General features: G+C 40.4%; 1 protein-coding gene across 2 annotated transcripts; it reads left to right on the forward strand.

Annotated features, from left to right (window-relative positions):
• Positions 1 to 14: 14 nt before the first annotated feature.
• Positions 15 to 20,274, forward strand: LOC106044856 (acyl-CoA (8-3)-desaturase-like). Of its 2 annotated transcripts, none has more exons than XR_001212514.3 (12): positions 15 to 5,536; positions 9,330 to 9,440; positions 9,875 to 10,072; positions 10,987 to 11,088; positions 11,280 to 11,408; positions 13,184 to 13,241; positions 13,654 to 13,730; positions 14,745 to 14,842; positions 15,345 to 15,441; positions 15,786 to 15,959; positions 16,086 to 16,165; positions 16,359 to 16,414. XR_001212514.3 is itself a non-coding variant. In XM_013195047.3 (12 exons), the coding sequence occupies exons 1-12, from the start codon at positions 5,318 to 5,320 to the stop codon at positions 17,345 to 17,347; spliced, it is 1,347 nt and encodes a 448-aa protein (XP_013050501.1). In that variant the 5' UTR covers positions 15 to 5,317; the 3' UTR covers positions 17,348 to 20,274. The 2 variants fall into 2 exon arrangements, 1 of the variants encoding a protein (XP_013050501.1); XM_013195047.3 differs by lacking the exon at positions 15,786 to 15,959 and adding an exon at positions 17,296 to 20,274 and having other exon boundaries at positions 16,359 to 16,484.
• Positions 20,275 to 20,795: the final 521 nt, after the last annotated feature.

A 20,795-nucleotide genomic window follows, 5' to 3' on the forward strand; every position in this document is an offset into this window, starting at 1 on the left:
TGAAATTTCATGTGATGGCACTAAATATATTTTTAAAGGTAAGTTTTTATGGCAAAACTTCAAAACCATGTCGGTACACTTAGTGTTCTTTTGCAGATAATAAAAATTACATTTGAAAATTAAGGGGAGAGTTCATATTTAAAAATTCAATATAACACCCTGTAATTTTATTGGTTATCTTATGTTGTTAAAAAAAAAAAAAAAGAAACAACAACAAAAAACATATTGGAACTCTGTATTCAGTGGGTTTACATGTTTAAAAAAAAAAAAAAAAAACACTCTCTATGCATCTTAGTATATTTTACAGACTAAAATAGATTCAAGGGATGTGTGACCAGTAGAGTTCAAGAACAGGTAAGCGCAAACAGTCAGGCTTTTTCTTATAGCTTTGTCTTATGTTTTGCATGTGTGTATGCCTTGTTAGTTTATGAAAATGAATAATTAGATGATTGAAAATACCAATGTATATAACAGGGAGCTACTCTCAACCGCATGCATAAATCTATAGTTATTGTGCAGTCATATGCCCAGGATGCTAAGGCCAGGCCAGAGCTGCAGGCTGGGCAGTGTGTTTGAACAGAGGTCAAAACAGTTAAAATGAAAACTAGCAGAGAAACAGATCAAGATCAGAAAATGAAACTTAAATACTGTCTGGAACTGACAACGTAGAGTAAAGCAAAGTAATGAGACAGAACTCTGGCAGTTATGAAATGGAGGGTTTCATTAATCTCAGTGAAATGCATTAATCTGACATTTGGGACATAAAGCACAAGCAAATTGAAGTAAACAAAAAATGTGAAGCAATATGAGTACTTTATTGTAGCTTGAAAACATACAATAACAAAATTGACAACACTGTATTCTAAGAAAATTTGCTATTTCTTCAGAAATAGCTGCCTCTGAGAGAGAGAATTTCAGGTACTTTTTAATTGTCTCAAAGTTAGTAACATCTCCTTTGCCATAATACAAATAATGTCAAAATGTTCAAAACACCTCTAGGAAACTGGCCTAAGTCGGAACGCTCTGACCTTTACAATTCTGTGATCCATAAGGTACCTCAGTCTTAATGGGACAGTATGCTGAGTCTTTCAAAATTGAGTCTAAACTGTGCTAAATAGTAGTTTAAGAAGCAATAATGTTCCTTGCACAGAAGTTTTTGTCTTTATTTGCTCTAAAGTAAACATAAATCTAACTTTATCAGTAACTTTTTTTTTAGGCTATTCTAAGAATTTCTTAAGATACGAACTCCCAAGCTTTTCTGCAAGGTGGAGAATATTAAACTAATGCCCTAGTTTATTAGCAATTTGTGATATTTTTGTTTTACTTCACAACTATTATCTGCTGACACCAACAGCAGACTGTTGCATCCACTTCTTCTCATTCGCATTCTTTCTTTTTCACTTGAGTGAGGCCACCAAAACCAATTCCTTGGGGACCAGAATTTTTTGCGTAGCAAACTGAAAAAGAAGGAGGCAGGAAATAATCTGAATGTTTTCATGTGTGCTAACAGCTGCTTATTTGAGGTCTCAGTAGGCAAGTATCTATGTTTTGAGAAACGCAGACCACACCTTGAGCTAACTAACATAGCTAAGTTCAGTCTTGTGTGTGCTTACTCTCACCAAATGGGCACGGAAGGTAAAACAGATAAATCTGAGTTCTCTGGGGTGCTTTGCTGATCTGAAAGCTGATCATCTTTTTATGACCAAATCCTGCTACCAGGCCAGTGTATCTCCTTGCTGTATATGCCTGGAAATTCGGACAATAATGAAAGGAAAAAATAGTAGTGGCACTCTTCATGTGCTTGGTGACTGTATATGCCACGCTGGTTTGGAAACTCAGTGTGAGACAGTCCCCATCCCATCAAGAGAGGATGAAGTTTTCAGTTATGAATGCCTATTAAAAAAACAAAACAACAACAAAAAAAAAAACCAGGGTTTTGTAGTATACTCAAACAAATTAAAAAAAAAACACCTTTTACAAATTGTTCAGTGTGTTGACAGTGGTTACTGAGGGAGTAGAGGGGGTGGTTGTAGGGAAAGAGTGTTCTCTTCAACATACTGCAGAGGGCTCTCCAGTCATGTGTGTCCTGTTGAGAGCTTGGAAAATACAGTTGCTTAGCTCATGTAAGTAACACAAACCTGCGAATTGATGATCCTGTGCTTTTAGGAGGCAGTGCTTAAAGACTGACCCGCACTGAGGGACGTCAGCACCTTCAAAAGCAGTTTCTCAGGGAACCTTGCTAACTAGTCCCCTGAGCAGCGTGAAGTCTGCTCTCCCCATATCCAGGGCTGAAGTTTTGGTGGCAGTTTTCTTTCTGTCATCAAAAATTTTAAACTCAATCGCTTGCTTCATGGTCACTATGACCAAGATGGCTGCCAGTTACTACGTTCCCCACAAGACCCTCTGTCATCATCCTGGCTGGGTGGTCTGCAATAAACTCCCACAACGCTATCCCCTTTATTTGTTTGTCCCTTAATCCTTACCCAGAGGCTCTCAACTTTGCCATTGCCAACTTCAAGTTCTACACAGTTCCACACAGCCCCTCCTTTGCATACATCGCCACCCCCCCACACCTCGCCTGCCCTGCCTGTCCCTCCTGAGGAGCCTGTAACCATCTATTGCAATACACCAGCCACAGGACTCATCCCACCAGATTTTGCTTATGCCGATGATGTCGTAGCTGTGGGACTGGGCCAAGACTTCTAGCTCATCCATTTCATTCCTCATACTGCATGAGTTTGTGTAGAAGCCCTTCAAATGCACCTCATTGCATGCAGCACTTTGTGGAGCAGACCGAAGGACCTCACTAGCACACAGTCCCTCTGATTCTAGCACACCATCCCTTAGCTTATCACCGGCATGCCTGGTTTTATCCCTTTCCGCCTTTGACTCTAGTTTAAAGCACTATCTATCAGCCCCGCTAACTCCTGAGCAAAAATCCTTTTCCCCCTCTGAGAGAGGCGCATCCCATCTGGTGCCAGCAGGCCTGGTGTCGCGTAGACCTTCCCATGATCGAAAAACCCAAAGTTCTGCTGGTTGCACCAGTTCTGAAGCCACACATTAATGTGACAAGTCTGCTTGTCAACATCGATCCCCCCTATTGGAAGGACAGAGGCAAACACAACCTGTGCCCCTGAACCTTTAACTAGTCGCCCCAAAGCCCTAAAGTCCCTTTTGATCGCTCTCGGACTTCTCCTTGCTACCTTGTCATTACCAGCCTGAAAAACCAGTAGCGGGTAGTAGTCGGTGGGCCGTACCAGGCGAGTGACTTTCCTGGCAATGTCTCTCACCTGAGCCCCAGGGACGTAACAGAATTCCCTGTGTGTTGGGTCCGGTCAGCATACTGGGCCCTCTGTCCCTTTCAGAAGGGAGTCCCCGATGACGATAACCCTTCGTTCTTTCTTGACAGATGTAGCGATGCAGGGGTAGGTTGCCTTGCCTTAGGCATCCTCTCCAGCTGGGACGGGCTTTCATCTACATCGTTGTTTTGACTGTCATGTTCTAGAGCCTCATAGCTGTTATGTAAGGGTAGATGGGAAGGTGAGGTGGGCAGAGAGAGGGCTCACCTACCACCCCGAGCAGGAGCCTGCTTCCATTCCCCCCCTTGGCCTAGGTCCCCTGCTACTGCCTGGCGGAACGGGGGAACTTTTGTCTTCTGTGTAGCAGGAGACACTTGTGCTGTGGCAGGCTCGTGAGTCTGTCTCACGGAGGGTAGAGTATGTTTCCACCAGTCAATTTCCCTTTCTGACTCGTGATGCTCCTCAGCCTACTCACCTCCTCCCGAAGCTCCGCCACCAGGCCAAGCAATTCCTCAACCAGGGCACACCTCCCACAGGCATACCCCCTGCTGCTGCTGTCGGACACCGACAGAAGACTCGGGCACACCCTGCAGCCCAAGACCTGGACAGCTGCGTGTTTCCCCGAGACCTCCATCTTGTCACATTGGTGACTGGCTGGAGAGGCCACAAGAGATGCAGAGGCCATGGTTTTCTGTCTGGGATACCATGGCCGGCACCTACTGCTTGTGCCTTCCTCAAAAGCACCCAAGGGTGGTCATTTCAGAATAAAAAATAAAATACCAGATTAAGCGATTCCTGAATCTGAAGTAGGGCAATATTTCATATAGTGTGGGCTTAGTTTTTTCCTGGGTCAGCTGCAAAAATGATGTGACTCCATTGGAAAGCACAGCCTTACTTTTCCAATCACCATCAGCAAGCAGGGCCTTTACTACTTATCACAGCTGATAATTCTTACCTCTTTAGTATATGCCAGATTATCTCTGAACAGCAGAGATATTTCAGGTTTGGTTCCACAATACTTAAGGTGTCATTTTCCACAGGACTTACAGTGTCATTAAACAGAGTTTTAGAAACTCCAAATCTACAGACAGACTTGGTGTTAGGAGTTGTTTAGTCTCAACCCCAATATCTGTTGTTTACTTATGAATTGTTTGAATAATGAGATGATTGAGTAACTGGAGTATACACAGGACACCCTGAGAACAATTGTATACAAAGTGGTGTTAATATGCAATCTAACATAACTGAAACTGAATTGCAGTTGAATGAGATATGTTAACAGACATATTTAGTGGTAACATTTGGCTTACCACACAGGCTCCCTTACAGCTATGGCTGTATGGGACATATTTGTCCCATAGACATATCTATGACATGTTTTGGCTATGGCATTATGAAGCTCCACAGTAAATCTGGTAAATGTAGGATTTGTTGACATTAATGACAAATTCAAGCATTACAGGCTGCTGATAGTGCTTCAGTTTTCTGAGAAGGTCAGAGAATGTGTCTTGCAGAAGAGCAGCCAACAGTCTTCCTCAGATTTCTCTTCTGGCTAACGCCATGTTCAATCAGCACTATGGAAAGAAGTTAGCGTTTACTTTATCCAGTTCCTAATGCTCTATGAAGGAGGTCATTAATATATATATATTTCTGTTATATTGCCATCTCATTTAACTGAATAACAGACTCCTACATTATCTTCCTAAATGGTTTCTGCTTATGTATATTTGTCTTCCATGATGTAGCCTACAGGTCTTATGAGTAATCAGACCTTCCAATGGCAACTAAGAAAGGGCAAGAAGAAACAGCTTTTATTTAAGGGTGTGTCAGGTTCTGGTGCGAACATGAAAGAGGAGGGAGCTATGGAGGGGTGGGGAGTCACCAGCCCTAGAAGCACAGGGAGTGGTTACCAGTGGGACTGTATAACGGGTAGGCTGACATGGTTCACCTGTCTGGACGCAGTGTGGCAAAGCTTAGACTAATTAATCTCAGTGCTGAATGCACATCTGGCTGCGCAGATGGCTCCACAGACTGGCTCCACTGAAAAGGAGGCAAAACCCATTTCAGACTTTCCACAGCATCTCACTTGGGAAGAGATCAAAATCCACAACGGCCGTGGCCAAAGTCAGCAGCAGTGGCTGGTGATTGACAGGAATGTTTACGATGTCAGCACGTTTTCCAAACAGCACCCTGGAGGCAGCCGAGTTATTAGCCACTATGCTGGGCAAGATGCGACGGTAAGATGTAGGGTGACAGTGGAGGAAGGTGGTGCCATTGCTGTGGTAGGATGGTGTGGTGGGACTGCAGCAGAGAACACCTGGGCTGGTTGGCTGCTTGGTCAGATAACGTAGTGGATATGTCTGTGCTGTCTGTAAAAATACCATTCTGGTTACCCTCAAGGTCAGAGTTACCAGCTATGCAAATTGTAAAGCTCTTTGGGTGCGTTACCTGCCGATGTAAACAGCGCGTAGCCGTGTACGTTGCCTTGCCACCAGGCATGATTAGGCAGGCTGTCTTCCAGGTGCCTGAAAAGTGTTCCTGTTGCAGCAGTGTGAAAGGGAAGAGGGTGGGAGGTGGTATGCTCAGTGTGGACTCTGAGCAACACTGATATGACATAAGCAAATGAAATTCGAAGAGAGAGGAAGGTGGTGAATAAGGAGGAGGTAATATTCAAGCATAAAGAGAAATTAATTTGGGGGGGCAGTGCAGCGAGAAAAGGGGGTCATCAAGGGAAGGACCTTCTTTTTTTGTACAGGTGGGTGATGGAAGAGAGTCTTGACGAAATGTCTATTTCAAAGGATGGAGAAAAAGAAGTAAAATACAGGAAAAATGACCCAGAAATCAATAGAATGATATTTGACTGCATAAGATGAGGAAAAAAATCTACAAATAATTATCTGAAAGTAGATTTTCCAGAATTATTTGCAAAAACCTTTGATTTACAGGATTTCTCTAATTTGTTGGTCACTGACAGAAAAAACAAATTTTAATTAGACTATTTGATAAAAGTTGATACAGAATTTCTGAATTGTTATATGCTCATTAGAAGCATGACCAGGTTTAGGATATAAACTTACATTACAGGAACCCAAATTTATTTCTCGTCATGAAAGACTTTCTAACTTCAAGAAAGTTGATTATTCATCAGTTTTCAGTTTGCAAAATAGGATAGCATTTCCTAATTCATAGACCAAAATGGATCAGAGAAGCTATTACTCACAAATCATTCCTTTCACCCTAGCTGAAAATGAGGCAGAAAAATACCTAGTGTTCTCAAATGAAGAAAAACTTCTGGGTCTCCTTTGTTTTTTTCTCTAGCTCTGGTAGGTTCACAGGCTGTCAGATACAACACTGATCTAAAGGAAGGGTTGTCTGTCCACTGTGCAGTATCTGTATAGGATGATGTGAGGTTGCCAACAGTGCTGCATCAAAAACTGGCTGAAGAAGGAGCACCAATCTTGCCCACCAGCCTCTGTCACCTCTCTAACCAGCCTGTAATCTTCTCTGTCAGTCTTTTCAAGTAAAACTTGTGTATACCAACTCAACGTAGTCTTTAAAAAGAGTTAAGCATGCTGCCCATGCTAAAAGTCTTTCTTTCCACGAAAACTGTGTTTGTAAAGATTAATGTGCCCATTTTAAATGTACACAACCCTTTCTGCTGATGTTTTGTGCCATGCTGTAATGGGCTTGCTGCAGCAATAGGGACATTGAGGCTGCCAGATTTAAGAATGTAAGACCAGACAGACCAAGCCATTTTAGTGATCCCCGTTGCTGTCTCCTGAAGTTTCCATTACTGGACTTTTGCAAAAGGAGTATAGGAATATGGAATACTTAGAATGCTTTTTTCCCCAGGCTGTGCCCTCCCAGCTTCAACAGCCACCACTGCTAGGGACCTCTAGCTCAAGACTGTGTTTAGATTATCATGCTTTATAGACACACATAGGTGTTATCAACAGTGAATTTGTCTGGTATGAATGAGTTCAAAGAATGACCTTTGATCTTGTGGTATTCCCTGTGACAATAATAGTACAATCTGTTTTTTCCTCATTATGCCTCACTATTACTTTCATACATTTTAAACCCTATTCCTGATCATATTATTCTTATGTTATGAAATTGTGAATATATTTCCATCCGTTTCTCAATGCTACTCGTGATTTTGAAAACTCTTTAACCTGTTACCTCTTTCCCAAGGTAGTCTTCTAGTAAGAAAGCTGTATCAGAACTCTCACCATCTTTGTTGCCTGTGTATAGCTATACTACACTGTTTTGAAGACAGAAGGACCAGAACTACATGCAGTCATCCAGCACTGTGGATTTATTCATTTTGATGACATTCTGTCATGTTTTTGATTTTTTTTATTCAGCTAATCTTTATTATTATCTTTGTTTTTAAAATGCTACTAAATCCATTGTTCATATATTCTGAGAAATGTACACTTTTACATAAAAGCAGAACTGGAAGATGTCTCAAGAATTTGTCTGATATGTGACATTGCCTAAAGTCCAGGATTTTATTTTTTTTTTTTACCAAGTACTCTTGACCAATACAGTTCATAATCTTATATATATGGTGAGAATTATCTTCCTCTATATGCATTACTTTGCATATATAGACAACATGCTCTGCAGGGCATTACATTGATGTCAGATGTTGGGGGTCAGGTGCCTTGCAGATGATTTCCTAAAAGTTAACCTCTCAGAAGATGTTAATCAGAACCTAAGAGCAAAGAGGATAAACAACATGTTGCAGGATGGAAAAACTTTCATTTCTCTGATACAGATCTATAATACTGAAATTGTGTATAGGAGCTTATGCATAAAAGGCCTCTGGCGCCTTTTTTAAGCTCCTGTATAGATACTTACTGCTTTATTCAGTTTTAGAATTCCTGGGAAGAGGAACCTACATAAAAACATACAAAAAACTGCAGGATGAGGAGCACAAAAACAACAGAAAGATTTCCCCAGACCTATGGGTTTGGACAGGGTTTCTGATTATTCGCCTTGACAAAGGGCCACCAGGTCTGTTGAAAGCTCATCGGTTCAAAATGTCACCTTTCTCTGACTTCTATAGTGCTCAAGGATGGGCCTTATCTGAACAGAGAGTCAAGAGGAATGACTGCACAACGGAAATCCTATTCTTGTCCAGAAGTGTGCAGATTTGTTTTTGTCCTGACTAACAGATCACTCCCATTTATTATCAGAGCTAAAATAAGCATGAGCGTGGGTGGTCAGACACTGAGGGTTTTGCTGCATCTACTCTTTCTGGAAGATAAAGGAGTACGGTCAGTGTCTTCACTTTTCTTCTGGAACATTCACTGAGGAGATGAGTTACAGAAGAGCTGTGGTTTGTCTGGAGTTTCCTGTGATTTTTTTTATTTTTTATTATTCCATATTTTATATTTCATTTTGAAACTGGTACTATGAATGGTTCTTGAACAGATCAGTTTGTGTCACTTGTGTAATTCGGATGCCCAGAATATCAATTATTCTGAAAAGAGGGAACTGTAAGAGATAACCAGTTATTCCTGCTGTGTATGGAACTTCAGCATACATTTCCTTGGGCCCTAGTGTAATAAAGACAGGATTTCAAAAACATCATTGTATTCTAAGCATGGCAAAGAGACACGTCATTCACTGATGTGTTTTCCTATTCCTGAGTCCTATCCATAGGGCAGGGCTGCTGGCTGAAGCCTTCTAAGGAAGGACTGTGTTGAAACTAACAGATGAAAGAGCATGTTCCCTCTGCAAATAGTTTTTCATCAAACATGTTCATGCTTATTACCAGCCTCACCCAGATATTTTTATGCCATCTAGTTTCTTGAAACTTCTCCAGCTTCCTTGGACCCAGCTCCTGTTGATGGCAAGGAACTACGGGAACTAAACTAAAGGAACAAAAATCTGAAGGTCTCTGAAAAAAAAGGAATCAGGATTATGTATTATATCAATGGTCTGGGAAAAAAAAAGAGGCTTGGCATCTGGCATTTAAAAGTACACCTTTCTTATTGCGTTCGTTTGTGTATTTATCAGGATGCCTTTGTAGCATTTCACAATGACAAGGCTCTGGTGAGAAAATACTTGAAATCACTGCTGATCGGGGAGCTGGCACCAGATCAACCCAGCTTTGAGTCTAATAAAAAAGTGAGTGTCCTAGAATCTAATGGATTGGGGTTCAGCAGGGGAGGAGAAATTGGAAAGAGGGGGTAGCAGATATAATTTCTGGAACAGCATAACTGACACTGTGCCATAGGCTGGGTGGTGGGGAGGTAGCTGCCCGTAGTCATGCATGGAAACATGCAGTGCTGTTCCAGAAAAGCTAGATCCACACCTGAGTGTGACAAATGGCCAAAGTCATCTCAGTTCTTCCTACTCTGATGTCTCACTAACACAGCCCGTCAGCAACTTCTTTTCCAATGTCAAAGCAAAGCTGAGATCTATTGATCTCATGCTTATTCTTGCACAGAGACCCTTCTGGTAGAGATCCCCACTGAGTTCCATGGCTACTCTGGGATTCCTGTGTCTGCTGCATTATGTTTTTAAAGTAGCTAGTCCATTAACACTCACTTTACCCACAGAAGTCACTTTTAGAGGACTTTCGTGAGCTGCGCTGCACCGTCGAGAAGATGGGACTTCTGAAGCCAAATTACACCTTTTTCTTCATGATTTTTCTTCACCTCCTGGTACTCGATGCTGCATCCTGGCTCATGATCTGGTACTTTGGGATATCCTTAGTGCCTTTCCTTGTTGGCATGGCGTTCTTCACCATTGCTCAGGTAAAACACTGACAGCAGTTCATCAGTGCAGATATGTCATTTCTTCCAGATGGAGAGGATTAATGAAATATATTCCAGTCATCACTTTATTGCCTTCTCTTAGATCTAATAAGCTGGCTGAAGACAACAACCATGTTCTACATCACAATTTTCATTGCTTCCAGCAAGTCTAGGTTTGCTGACAAGCTGCTCACTATGGCTGGTGGGGTGCTATGAGGTTGAGCTGGCAGTTTCACAAGATGAGATGAGCTGATCTAATCACTCACACTAGAGAGAAGAGGCAGCATTCATTCCCAGTTCCTCTTCCAGCTCCACATTCTGCTTATTGTCTGATGGCTCTGGTGTTTGTTGGGTCCTTTAGGAGCTGACTCCGCTTGCTAACCCTGAAGAGTTTTCTGCTGGATTACTAAACTAATTCAACTCATAGAAAGGCATGAAACATGCAAGGGTCAGAGTAGGAAAGGAGGAAACAGGACTCTATGGTCCTTGGGTGGGAGAAGTTGGAGGGTGAGAGGAAAGCAAGACTTTCTTAGTAGTGCTGAAACCCTACATTAGTCCATCCATTCATGAAATGAGTGGAAGCTCTGGATTTAGAAAGTCTTGCACTTTCTAGATGGTTACTTGGAAATTATATATATTTGCAATGGCAGTCATAGACATATGCTGTAACAGACATATTAATTGTAATGACACTTTGCTGCTACAATAAAATCCATATCTGGCATTGAGCAGCTTTGATGGACAGTGGCCAGGAAGAAAGTTCTCAGCACTGAGCAGATAGGACTACAAGTAGTGTTTCTTCCTCAAAACAGGAGGAAGATGAACTACCGCTGTGGAGTTACAGAGGCTCCCATGCGCAAATTAATACAACACTGCTGTGATTCAGTTTCTCTGGTGATCCTTTTGTCTTCTAGATCCAGATGGGCTGGTTCCAACATGATCTGGGACACTGCTCTGTCTTCAGGAAGCCTAAATGGAATCATCTGCTGCAGATCATTGTGATAAATATTCTGAAGGTAATTGCCTCACTGTGGGAATATTCTCTGGGGCTAATCTGGTCGAAGCAATGAATGGGAGTGTCCCTACTTTCAGGCGGCACTACTTGTGAGGAAAGTGCAGTGCAACATTCAATAACAGGTGAATAAATAGCGATGGAATTGCTGATATTGTTCGAATTTGAATTCCTGGTCTTTGACTTTTCCTGCAGGGGTTACCTGCTAGCTGGTGGAATCATCTGCACAACCAGCACCATGCCAAACCCAACTGCTTCCGCAAAGACCCTGATCTCAATATGCACCCTCTCTTGTTCAGCTTGGGAAAGACACTCTCAGTGGAGGTGAGTGTGGGGGCATCTGGACAATGCTAAGATATAGCCTGGAGAAGCAAATAGTCAAAAAGTCAAAATTATGCCATAAAAGATTTAAAGACAGAAAGCTATAGACTGAAGTATAAAAACATGGATAAAAACATGGATTGTCACTTTCTGGCTGAACCTGTCATAATTTCCAAAATGTTTGAAGGTCTGACAGTCTCTTGGTCTATCTGTTCTATCTGTTGGTCTATCATTCATGCCAAGGTTCCAGTTTGATGTATCTAACTTAAGCACCTACCTCTGACCTGGTTATCATGATGCTTAGGCGATAGGTCCTGGGAAGTAAAGTCTTAAATTCAGTACTTAAGTTCTCTATGTTGCTAGAAGAGCATGGTAAGCACCTTGAAACCCTTCCAAAGAGTGACTCAGTTCACGTGATTGGTGTTAGATATTGTTAGTGATATTGTAGATAGTCAGATGTTCCCTTGTGGTCTTTTTGGTTGTGGGAGCTGCTTTGCACCTAAATCTTGCACCACTATAGCAAATTATTTATTAATCATAAATTTTTTACTTTTATAAAAATTAAAACCATGAACACAGCTCCCCCTCATTCCTGTGATTTGAGATATCATTAGGCTAAATAAGGTCTCTTTATCTTCTCTTTCCCCAGCAATTCTGTTTACTCACAGGGCGAAGAAAGGGCCTCTTGGTTAGCTAAAACATCCTCTTTAAATTATGTGTCTTTCTCCTTCAGCTAGTAATAAGCAAAGAAATTGTAGTTCTCCAATGCATGTAGAAAATTCCAACTCCACTGTCTCAGAAAGACTCCTGGGAAGAGAGCTTATACAAAATATTTATTCATAGAAAACTGTTAGCTGAAACCTGGAAGAATTTAGCCAGTTATCTTCTGAAAGATCTCTCATGGCTGTATATTAGCATGAATGTGCAGTATCTAGAACGAAAGTGTAGGAAATTAGTTCTCATCTTTTTCTGCTTTTAACAGAAATGAGTCAGGCACGCTGTGGATGGGTAAAATGGATTTCAGTGGTTTAATTTAGTTCAGTTTGATTGGTTGGTTTCAGTTGGTTGGATCTAGTGTAAATATTTTTGATTTTTTTCTCAGTAACAGGGGAGCTATGGAAATAGTTTGCTCTACCTCATTATTTTGTCCTTTGAAGAATCAGAAGCACAAAATTTGCAGATGATATCAAGAATCCTTTTGTGTGAATAGTGGAAAAAAACACTGTGAAGCAATAAAAGTACTTATGCTATACAAATATTTAATCTCTTTGCCGTTTCATGAAGTTAAAATATTCGACAAAAAGGCAGATGCCTTTGTAGAGTGTTTACTACTTGGATCTTGTAGAAATGATTTTAGTTGTTATAGGATAACATCCAAATTCTTATGTATTTTCTGACCACTGTCTTCTTTACCACTCAAAAACCTGGGATGTTCATCACCATCACTGAAAACTTCCCCTGCAAAATTCAAATGCCTTCTGAGCATTTTTGTTATTTTTGAGTATTTTTCTATCTTATCATGAGTTTTGGAACTCTTCCTAAAAATTGCTGTGTTCTCACATCTGCATGTACTGATATCTGGATGTAGAGGCTCAGATGAAATCTGTTTCTCTCCACTGCTTTGGGAGTTCAGTACCTGCTTTTCAATAAGAGAGGTAGGATTAGACAGATTTAAGAAGTATGTTAAATAAGTTTGTTATACAGGAATAAGGAATATCTCATGAAGTGTCTCAGTTCTCCAACTAGCCCATTACAATGTCTTTTTTTTTTTTTTCCAGCTTGGAAAAAAAAAGAAGAAGTTCATGCCTTATAATTATCAGCATAAATATTTCATCTGTGAGTATTTCTGCTTTCTTGGAGTGCTGTAGGAACCCCCACCCAATAATCACACCTGCATTTCCTTCCCAAAATAATGGCATTAAAGATACTTCCATTAAAGTCACAGCTTCAGGGACCATCACATTAAGGACACTTCATGTAAGGAGTAACTGCCCCTGATTATGTGATGTTGGGTACCATAAAAGGGTTAATCAGGTGTGAGGAAGAAAGGGATAGGAAAGAAAACCAGATGGGAAAGAAAAGAAGAGGTGATGGATGCTGGAATGAGAAGAGGAACAGATTATATAGAAATGTAAAGGTTAGTGTAAATGGGAGATAGATTCTTCTTTGCAGTGAAAGAAAAATTGCTTTCTGTAAGATTTATGGTGGAGTGTTATAAATGTTTTTCTGCTTTCATTCTTTCCTTCAGTATTGGCCCCACTTGCCCTTGTACCCTTCTTCCAGCTGTCTGTATTCTACTTTGCAATCAAGAGGAAAAAGTGGTTGGTAAGCACTGCTTGCACTGACTAGAAACCTTTCAACAGATATTGCCACTTGTACTGTATTTGATTGGGATGGAGTTAATTTTCTTCTTAGCAGATCATGTAGTACTGTGTTTTAGATTTGTGACAAAAATGCTGATAACACACCAACATTTTTAGCTATGGCTAAACCACTTTTGCACAGCATCAGGGCTTTCTCTGTTTCTCACTCTGCCCCTCATCCCTCCACACCCACCAATGACTAGTGCAAGACACAACCAGGCAGATCACCCAAACTGACCAAAGAGACATTCCATGCCATAAAATGTCATGCTTAGCAATAAAAGGGAGAAGAAGGGGTTTAGGGAGATTAGCCATCTTTTGCTTGGGAACAGGCTGGACGTCAGGCTACCTGTAGGAGGTGGCGAGTGACTGTTTTTGTGTCACTTGCTTTGTTTTGTATTTTTTTCTGTCTTCCAATTCTTCATTTACTAAGCAATATTTATCTCTACCCACAAGTTTTATTGCTTTTACTCTTCCTTTCCTCTTACCCCATCTCCTGGGAGTGGGGAATTGAGCAAGGGGCTGTGCGGTGCTTAGCTGCCCCTTAGGCATGACCTACAACACTGCTATGTGGCTACATCACCCTTCAGCTGAGGTGACTGTGGGGTCTGGGGTAGAAAAGGCTGATTCGAGACTTGCTGCAGCAGGAATGCCACTCTCTCAACAAGTCCAGAGTGACTTTTTGGGATGAGGCTTTTAGCAGCAGAATAAAAGCTAACAGAAAACTATCAGACCTAGATGGAGTGGGATTATGGGTCTATTTGCTGGTGTTTAGTTACTGATGGTAAAGTGAGTGCAATGGGAATATTTTGGGGATACACTCAGGAGGCAGAATGATTATGTCACTTCTTGATTGCACAAGGAACGTATTTTATGCTGCAGTTCAAGTGAAGAGAAGAGGAGGAAGTGGAGGGATAGAGGGACTTTCTCAACAAAAGCATCTCTTTTATTTTTTTTCCTCTTTCTTTTTATACAGGAACTGTTATTGATTGTGTCTTTCAACATCCGAGTTTGTCTCATGTATGTTCCTTTAATGGGATTTAGCAATTTCATGGTGTATTACTGGATGTCCAGGTAACACACAGCATACCCAAAGACCCCACAACTAATATCAGTAAACAATAATGAACGTGAATGGAAATCAATAAAACTTAGTCATACTATGCATACTAGTCAGACTTTACAAAATTATATTTTTTCACAGAAACAAATAGTGAGCCAAGAAAAACACTATAAACTGGAGGTGGTGGGGAGGCTGCTCAGGGCCATCTGCAACTACAGATTTAGTGGTTCTTAAAAGTTAGGAGGCAACTCCTAAGAGGAGGGAAAGGCAGGGAACAGAAAATAGTGAATTATGTAAAAGTGCCCTGTTATATAAGACAAGACTTAAGAGGCTGGATAGATAAATATTTTCAGGCAATTGATTTTTGGGGCCTCCTTAGTAACTGCCAGTGGAGAGCAAGCTTTCCCCCCTACTCCCTGGCCCTTTTTGTGTCAGTTGCCTAACTGTATTTTAATGACAAGTTTGGATGAGATTAGAGATAACATAAATGTGTTCCTGTGTTTATCTGGTCAGGTATCTAGAGAGTACATGGTTTATTTGGGTCTCGCAGATGAATCACATTCCAATGAACATTGATTATGATAAGAACAAAGACTGGGTATCTACTCAGGTGAGAATCTCCTTTCTTCTGGAAACTGGATCTGTAGTCCTGAATTATAGGACAAAGATAGTATTGTTCTTCTCATAGCTAACGTTAATGCTTTCATAATGAGGTTTGTCATTGCTGTTTTCTGCATTCAGCTGTGTATTTCTGTAGTAGTCAAAAACTTTCAAACTCTTAAGATGGAAAATAGGACACTTAGATTTAAGAAACTTACCCAAGATGTGTAATTTATTGGAGAAGAAGCTCATCTGTACATGTGTACACAGATTTTGTCCTCATACTTTTCCATTTGATTCCACTTGTACAAGTTGGAAGAGTCCAGAAGAATGCTTTTTGTTTCTTCTTCTTAGGCATCTTTTCTTTCTATCCAAATGAAAGAAGTGAGGAGAAGCTCTTAAAAGAATCACATTCAGGCCTATGTGGATGTCAGTGAAGAAGCTATTCCTGAGCCAAGAACCAAATTAAGCTGTATCTTAACAATCCATTTCAATCTAGACTTTCTTTAATTCTTAAGGGCAATGAAGGTAATGATCCCTGACACTGAGTTGCTTTTTATGTTAGATAAGGATGGGAAATGATTGCCGGGGTTCAATTATCTGGATTTTCAGAAAAATTATACAATAGCTAAATCATGTCTCTTTTCCTCCCAGCTCCATGCAACGTGCAATGTGAACCAATCTCTGTTCAATGACTGGTTCACTGGGCACTTGAACTTTCAAATTGAACACCAGTGAGTATGATTAGTGGGAATAATATGGGGCACTTAAAAGTGATAAAAGTCTTGTAGTCTCACGTGAAACTATATTCATCAGAAGATTCTTTGCTCTCATTTTGGGGGATGGCTGGGAAATGTTTTGAACAATGTGACCAGGGCATGGTGCAAGCTAAGCCCTACAATAGCTAAATCTTATTCAATTCTGCAGCCTCTTCCCCACAATGCCTCGACATAACTACTGGAAAGCAGCTCCTCTTGTGAAAGCCCTTTGTGACAAGCATGGCATTGAGTATAAAAGCAAGACTTTACTCAGAGCCTTTGTAGATATTTTGCAGTAAGTATCAATTTAACACAACAGTTTTGCTCTGTAATAGCATGCAAGTGAGGGACATGCACATAAGCAACCATTTTAAATTGATATCTGTGGAGTGATCAAACCTATTTTTTTCCTTAAAGCACTTTTAACTGCAGTTGGTAATATGAAGAGAGAGGCCATGATCTCATTGAGAGGGAATTCCCAGTATCAGGTCCAATCACACAGTGTTCTAGCCCTCAGCCATGATACAGGCATCTTTATATATAGAAGTGCTCTTTCTGTTAAGGAAACAGCATTCCATATACCTGTCTTGTGGTTTTCGTATTCTATTTAAAAATGCTTGCTAGGTATTTAGCATATTGCCTGGGATTAAAACTGTCAAGGCCACTCAGGGGAAGCCAGGAGAGATACTCCCTTAATAAGAAGGAATGGTTTGAACTCCCCTTCCACCACACCTTGCTGCATATGCCACCTGTTAGGAACAGGAGAAATGTCTGGTGTTATCCAGAGCCCAAATTTTGCTTTGTTAGCTCAGGCACAGTATATTGGAGCCTTTCCAGGCACTGCTGCTGTCTCTGACACAGCTTATTCCACTCATCTACTGTAAAAACTATATTCTTCCCAGTTCTCCTGTTTCTAGAAGAACTCTCTCAATGCAGTTTTTAATCTATTTTTTCATGTTTTCCCCACTTCAAACCATCTTCATTCCTTAAGCAAGTATATTTTTCCCCTCTGAACTGCTACTGTTAGCAATTTGCCTCCCCTGAAGCCGAATAGTGCCTCTCCATAAGTGTTTTTTTTTTTTTTTTTTAAATTTCTCTTCTGGCAGCTCACTGAAGGAGTCTGGGGAACACTGGCTTGAAGCCTATCTGCATGGATAGAAACTGGCAGCTCTCAGAGGGAACCTCTTCACCAGACAGCTGCTGCAAAGAGTCAGTGAAGACAAACAGAGTGTCTGTGGCTTTTGGCATAGGAACTTGGGAGCTGGGCAAAGCAACTTTCAGAAAGAAAGGGGGGGGGAATGGATTAAAGATACCTTTTTTTCCTTGTTCTGAACCACAATATTTCTATTTTGCGCTGCTCTCAAACTCAGCATTCAGAACCGTGTTAAAGTGGGCCTTTAAATTTGGGAGAAGTAGCTCTTGAATAAGCTTGGCCAATTTACTGTGTAGGTGAGGGATGAAAGCAGCCCAGCTTCTTGCTTATGGGAAAATTTAAATGGAAATTCATAGTGGTGGCTTAGTGGCTCTGTGAAAATGGATAGGACAAATCAAACTGCAGGAAGTCAGAACACATTAGGATGGGGGGTGATCTTTAAAGGATATTCTAGAATAGATAAAATAGGTATACAAAAGGAACAAGATGGTCTGGGGTATGTTGCCAGCACTAGTGATCACATCTGCACTACTTGCTCTAACTAGTGAAATTAGGTGTTATAAAATGTACTGTTCATGAATTGCATAGGGAAGTAGATAACTGGATACTAAGTTTTACACCTAAAAGAGCTAGTTTAAATGCAGTCAAAAATAATACATACTATACAGACTTTTTGATGTATAAATATATGTATTTGAGTGGTGACTGTGCTGTCTGATTAGCTTTCTGATTTGATGCTTTATAGATTCTTGCTGATGTTAGAGTACTTCTAAAACTCTTAGTTTCAGTAGACCAGCTCTGAATGAGACTCAGGAACCTAGGCATTGAGGAGTGGTTCCAGATCACAAGGTTATATAGGGTCCTATATTTGCTTTTATTGACTTTTATATGTATTAATTTTTATCTAAATACTTATTTCCAAGTGATTTCAAGGACATATGGGAATCTGCATACCTAGGCTGTTAGGCAACTAAGTTTCCTGTATCCAAAAAAAAAACCAAAACCAATTAAATCGTACCTATAAATCAAACTCTCATTCCATGAAGGCCTTTCTGGTCCTCACAAATTTTTCCTCTACTTCAGCATCCCCAGGAACCTGCTCCTTTCCTGGAACTAACTCATAGGTTTTGTACACCGTACTTAGCTGTTTGGCCCCAAGAAGGACCTAGCCCCTCCTTACTTATGGTCCTGTGCATTTTCCGCTAGTGGAAAGCGTAGTGACAGCCTGTGTGGAAGGCACAGTAGGTCTCTAAGAACAGCAGAATTCTCCTATTGGTTTGTGAGAGAGCCAACAAAATGAAGAAGCTAGGAGGAGTAGGCCTGCAGTGGAGTGTCTTCACTGAAAGTCCTTTAAAGTTATGGGAAAGGTAAATTGTGAATGAGAAGACATGAGAGCTGAGATGAAATGGAGGATGTATGAAAGAACAGAGATGTGTAGACATCAGTTAGTAGCAGGACAAAAACAAAAAGAAGGCGATAACAGTTGAGTAATGATAACATGGTTATTTGGAAAAGCTAGAATAAAGGAAAAAAGAGAAATCCAAGGATAACAATAAAGTACCTCTTCGTGATTTTTAGATTGATAGTCAGTATCTGTTTTAGAAAGAGCATATGACCTGTGATTATTCTTGCTGACCTTGCAAAGGAATTATCAAATGATGTCACTTTCTAAAATGAATTACAACAAATACAGTCCATTATGAGACAACTGAGCCACACTAGCAGAACCTGTATTGTGGTGTATTTACCTAACTGACCTAAAACTGTGAATGCAGTTTGTAATGCCAAATAAGTAGACAATGTGCCTGCAAGAGCAAAGACCAAGTGGAAGAAAAGGAATTCTTCTCTTCTGCCATTCAAATCCAGAACTCTGTGCCTCAGGCTTTCAGTGGACAAACCATGCAGAAGGGGAAAACAAAAGAACTTTAAGTGAAATATCACTGTGGACAAGCAGACACATCTGCAACCCATTGAGGAGCAAATTGCATGCATTACAAGCTACAGACAACATCAGTGTTCTTCTAAGTGACAAATATTACCAAGCCCATAAGTTAAAGATTCCAAGAGAGCAGAAGGAGTTTGGACTTTTTTTTTAAGAACATGTCCATTTTTTTTTAGTTACAACTTGCATGTGCAGGTACTAATAACACTCATTTATTTATTTCCTAAAAATAGCCAACAGATGTCATTGAAAAAGATTTAGATTAAAACGTACTGTTATTCAGAAACTGCTTCGAGTGTAATTTGAAAATCCCTTCTAACTACTACCTAAAATAATTCTGTTTTTCCAAAGCTGAGGTCAGTTATCCGCAATTATGTGTAACAGTAGTAACATTTTTTTAGAAGTACTTAAGTGTTAGTACTGTCTTAAGATGAATGCAGGGGTTTCACTGCCTCCTCTACTTGGTAAAAGATGAAGACGTTTTAAAAATGCTCTTCCTGGTGAAGGTAATTTAAGTATTAAGGATCCCTATGCTTTATTACTAGTGAGACTTAAAAGCTGTGGAGATCTTGGGTCCTGCTGAAATTCTTTAAAGACATGACTGACACAAAATGGTTCTTCCTGGTTTCAGTCTCACGAATCAATGTGATTATTCATTTCATTTTGCTAGTGTTCTACTTGTTTGAATGTATTAATTGATTGAGTCAGTCTTTTTGCAACCTCCTTTTAATTAAAATATTTGTCTCCTTAACTGATCCTACAGTGGGCTCTGTGTCAATATTGATTTTTCTCTTTACCTGTTTCGTAAAGGTTATTAACATGCATGAAGCTGGTGTAACTTTGTCTAGTTCTAACATAGTTCACAAACTTCAAGAATTTGGGGTAATTCCTGGTGAGCAGTTGGCAAGCCACTTAGTTTGGCATCCAAAATTCTTCATAAACTTAATGTTCCCTGAAGGGCACTGTGTGTAATCTGGAATACCTTGAAGAACGAAGGAAATCAGGGAAGCAGTTTGCAGAACACTGCTTTCTTCAGGACTTTATACTAAGATTCTGCTAGTAGCGTTTTTTCTTATACAGATACACCAAAATTGTCAGATTCCCAGAGGTATCTCAGAGGATCCTTTCCCCACAAGTCAGTGATGGCACAAATGGCCACCCCGTTTTACAGTAAACAAATGTCAACCTTCAGAGGGCTCTAACAGCAAGGAGGGCTGCAAGAACTGCAGAGCCAAAGAAACGTGACACATTTGTTAGGAAATGAGTTCTGCTCATGTAAATACAATGTGTCTTGCAGGTTATGCAGTGTGCTTTTTGTTATACAACAATCCTATTCCCAGATTCTCATAGGGTTTCAAAGTTTAATTCTATTTGAAATCAGGGGAAATAAAAGCTTGGTAGAGTTCAGTTTGTACACCCAACTGTATCTGCATCCTCAAAGTTTCTTTGCCTTATTCCAGTCATTTCAGGTAGATATAAATTCATAGTTATTCAGCCAGCTGTTAAACAAA

This window comes from Anser cygnoides, chromosome 5 (assembly GCF_040182565.1).
Source record: "Anser cygnoides isolate HZ-2024a breed goose chromosome 5, Taihu_goose_T2T_genome, whole genome shotgun sequence".
Lineage (NCBI taxonomy): Eukaryota > Metazoa > Chordata > Aves > Anseriformes > Anatidae > Anser > Anser cygnoides.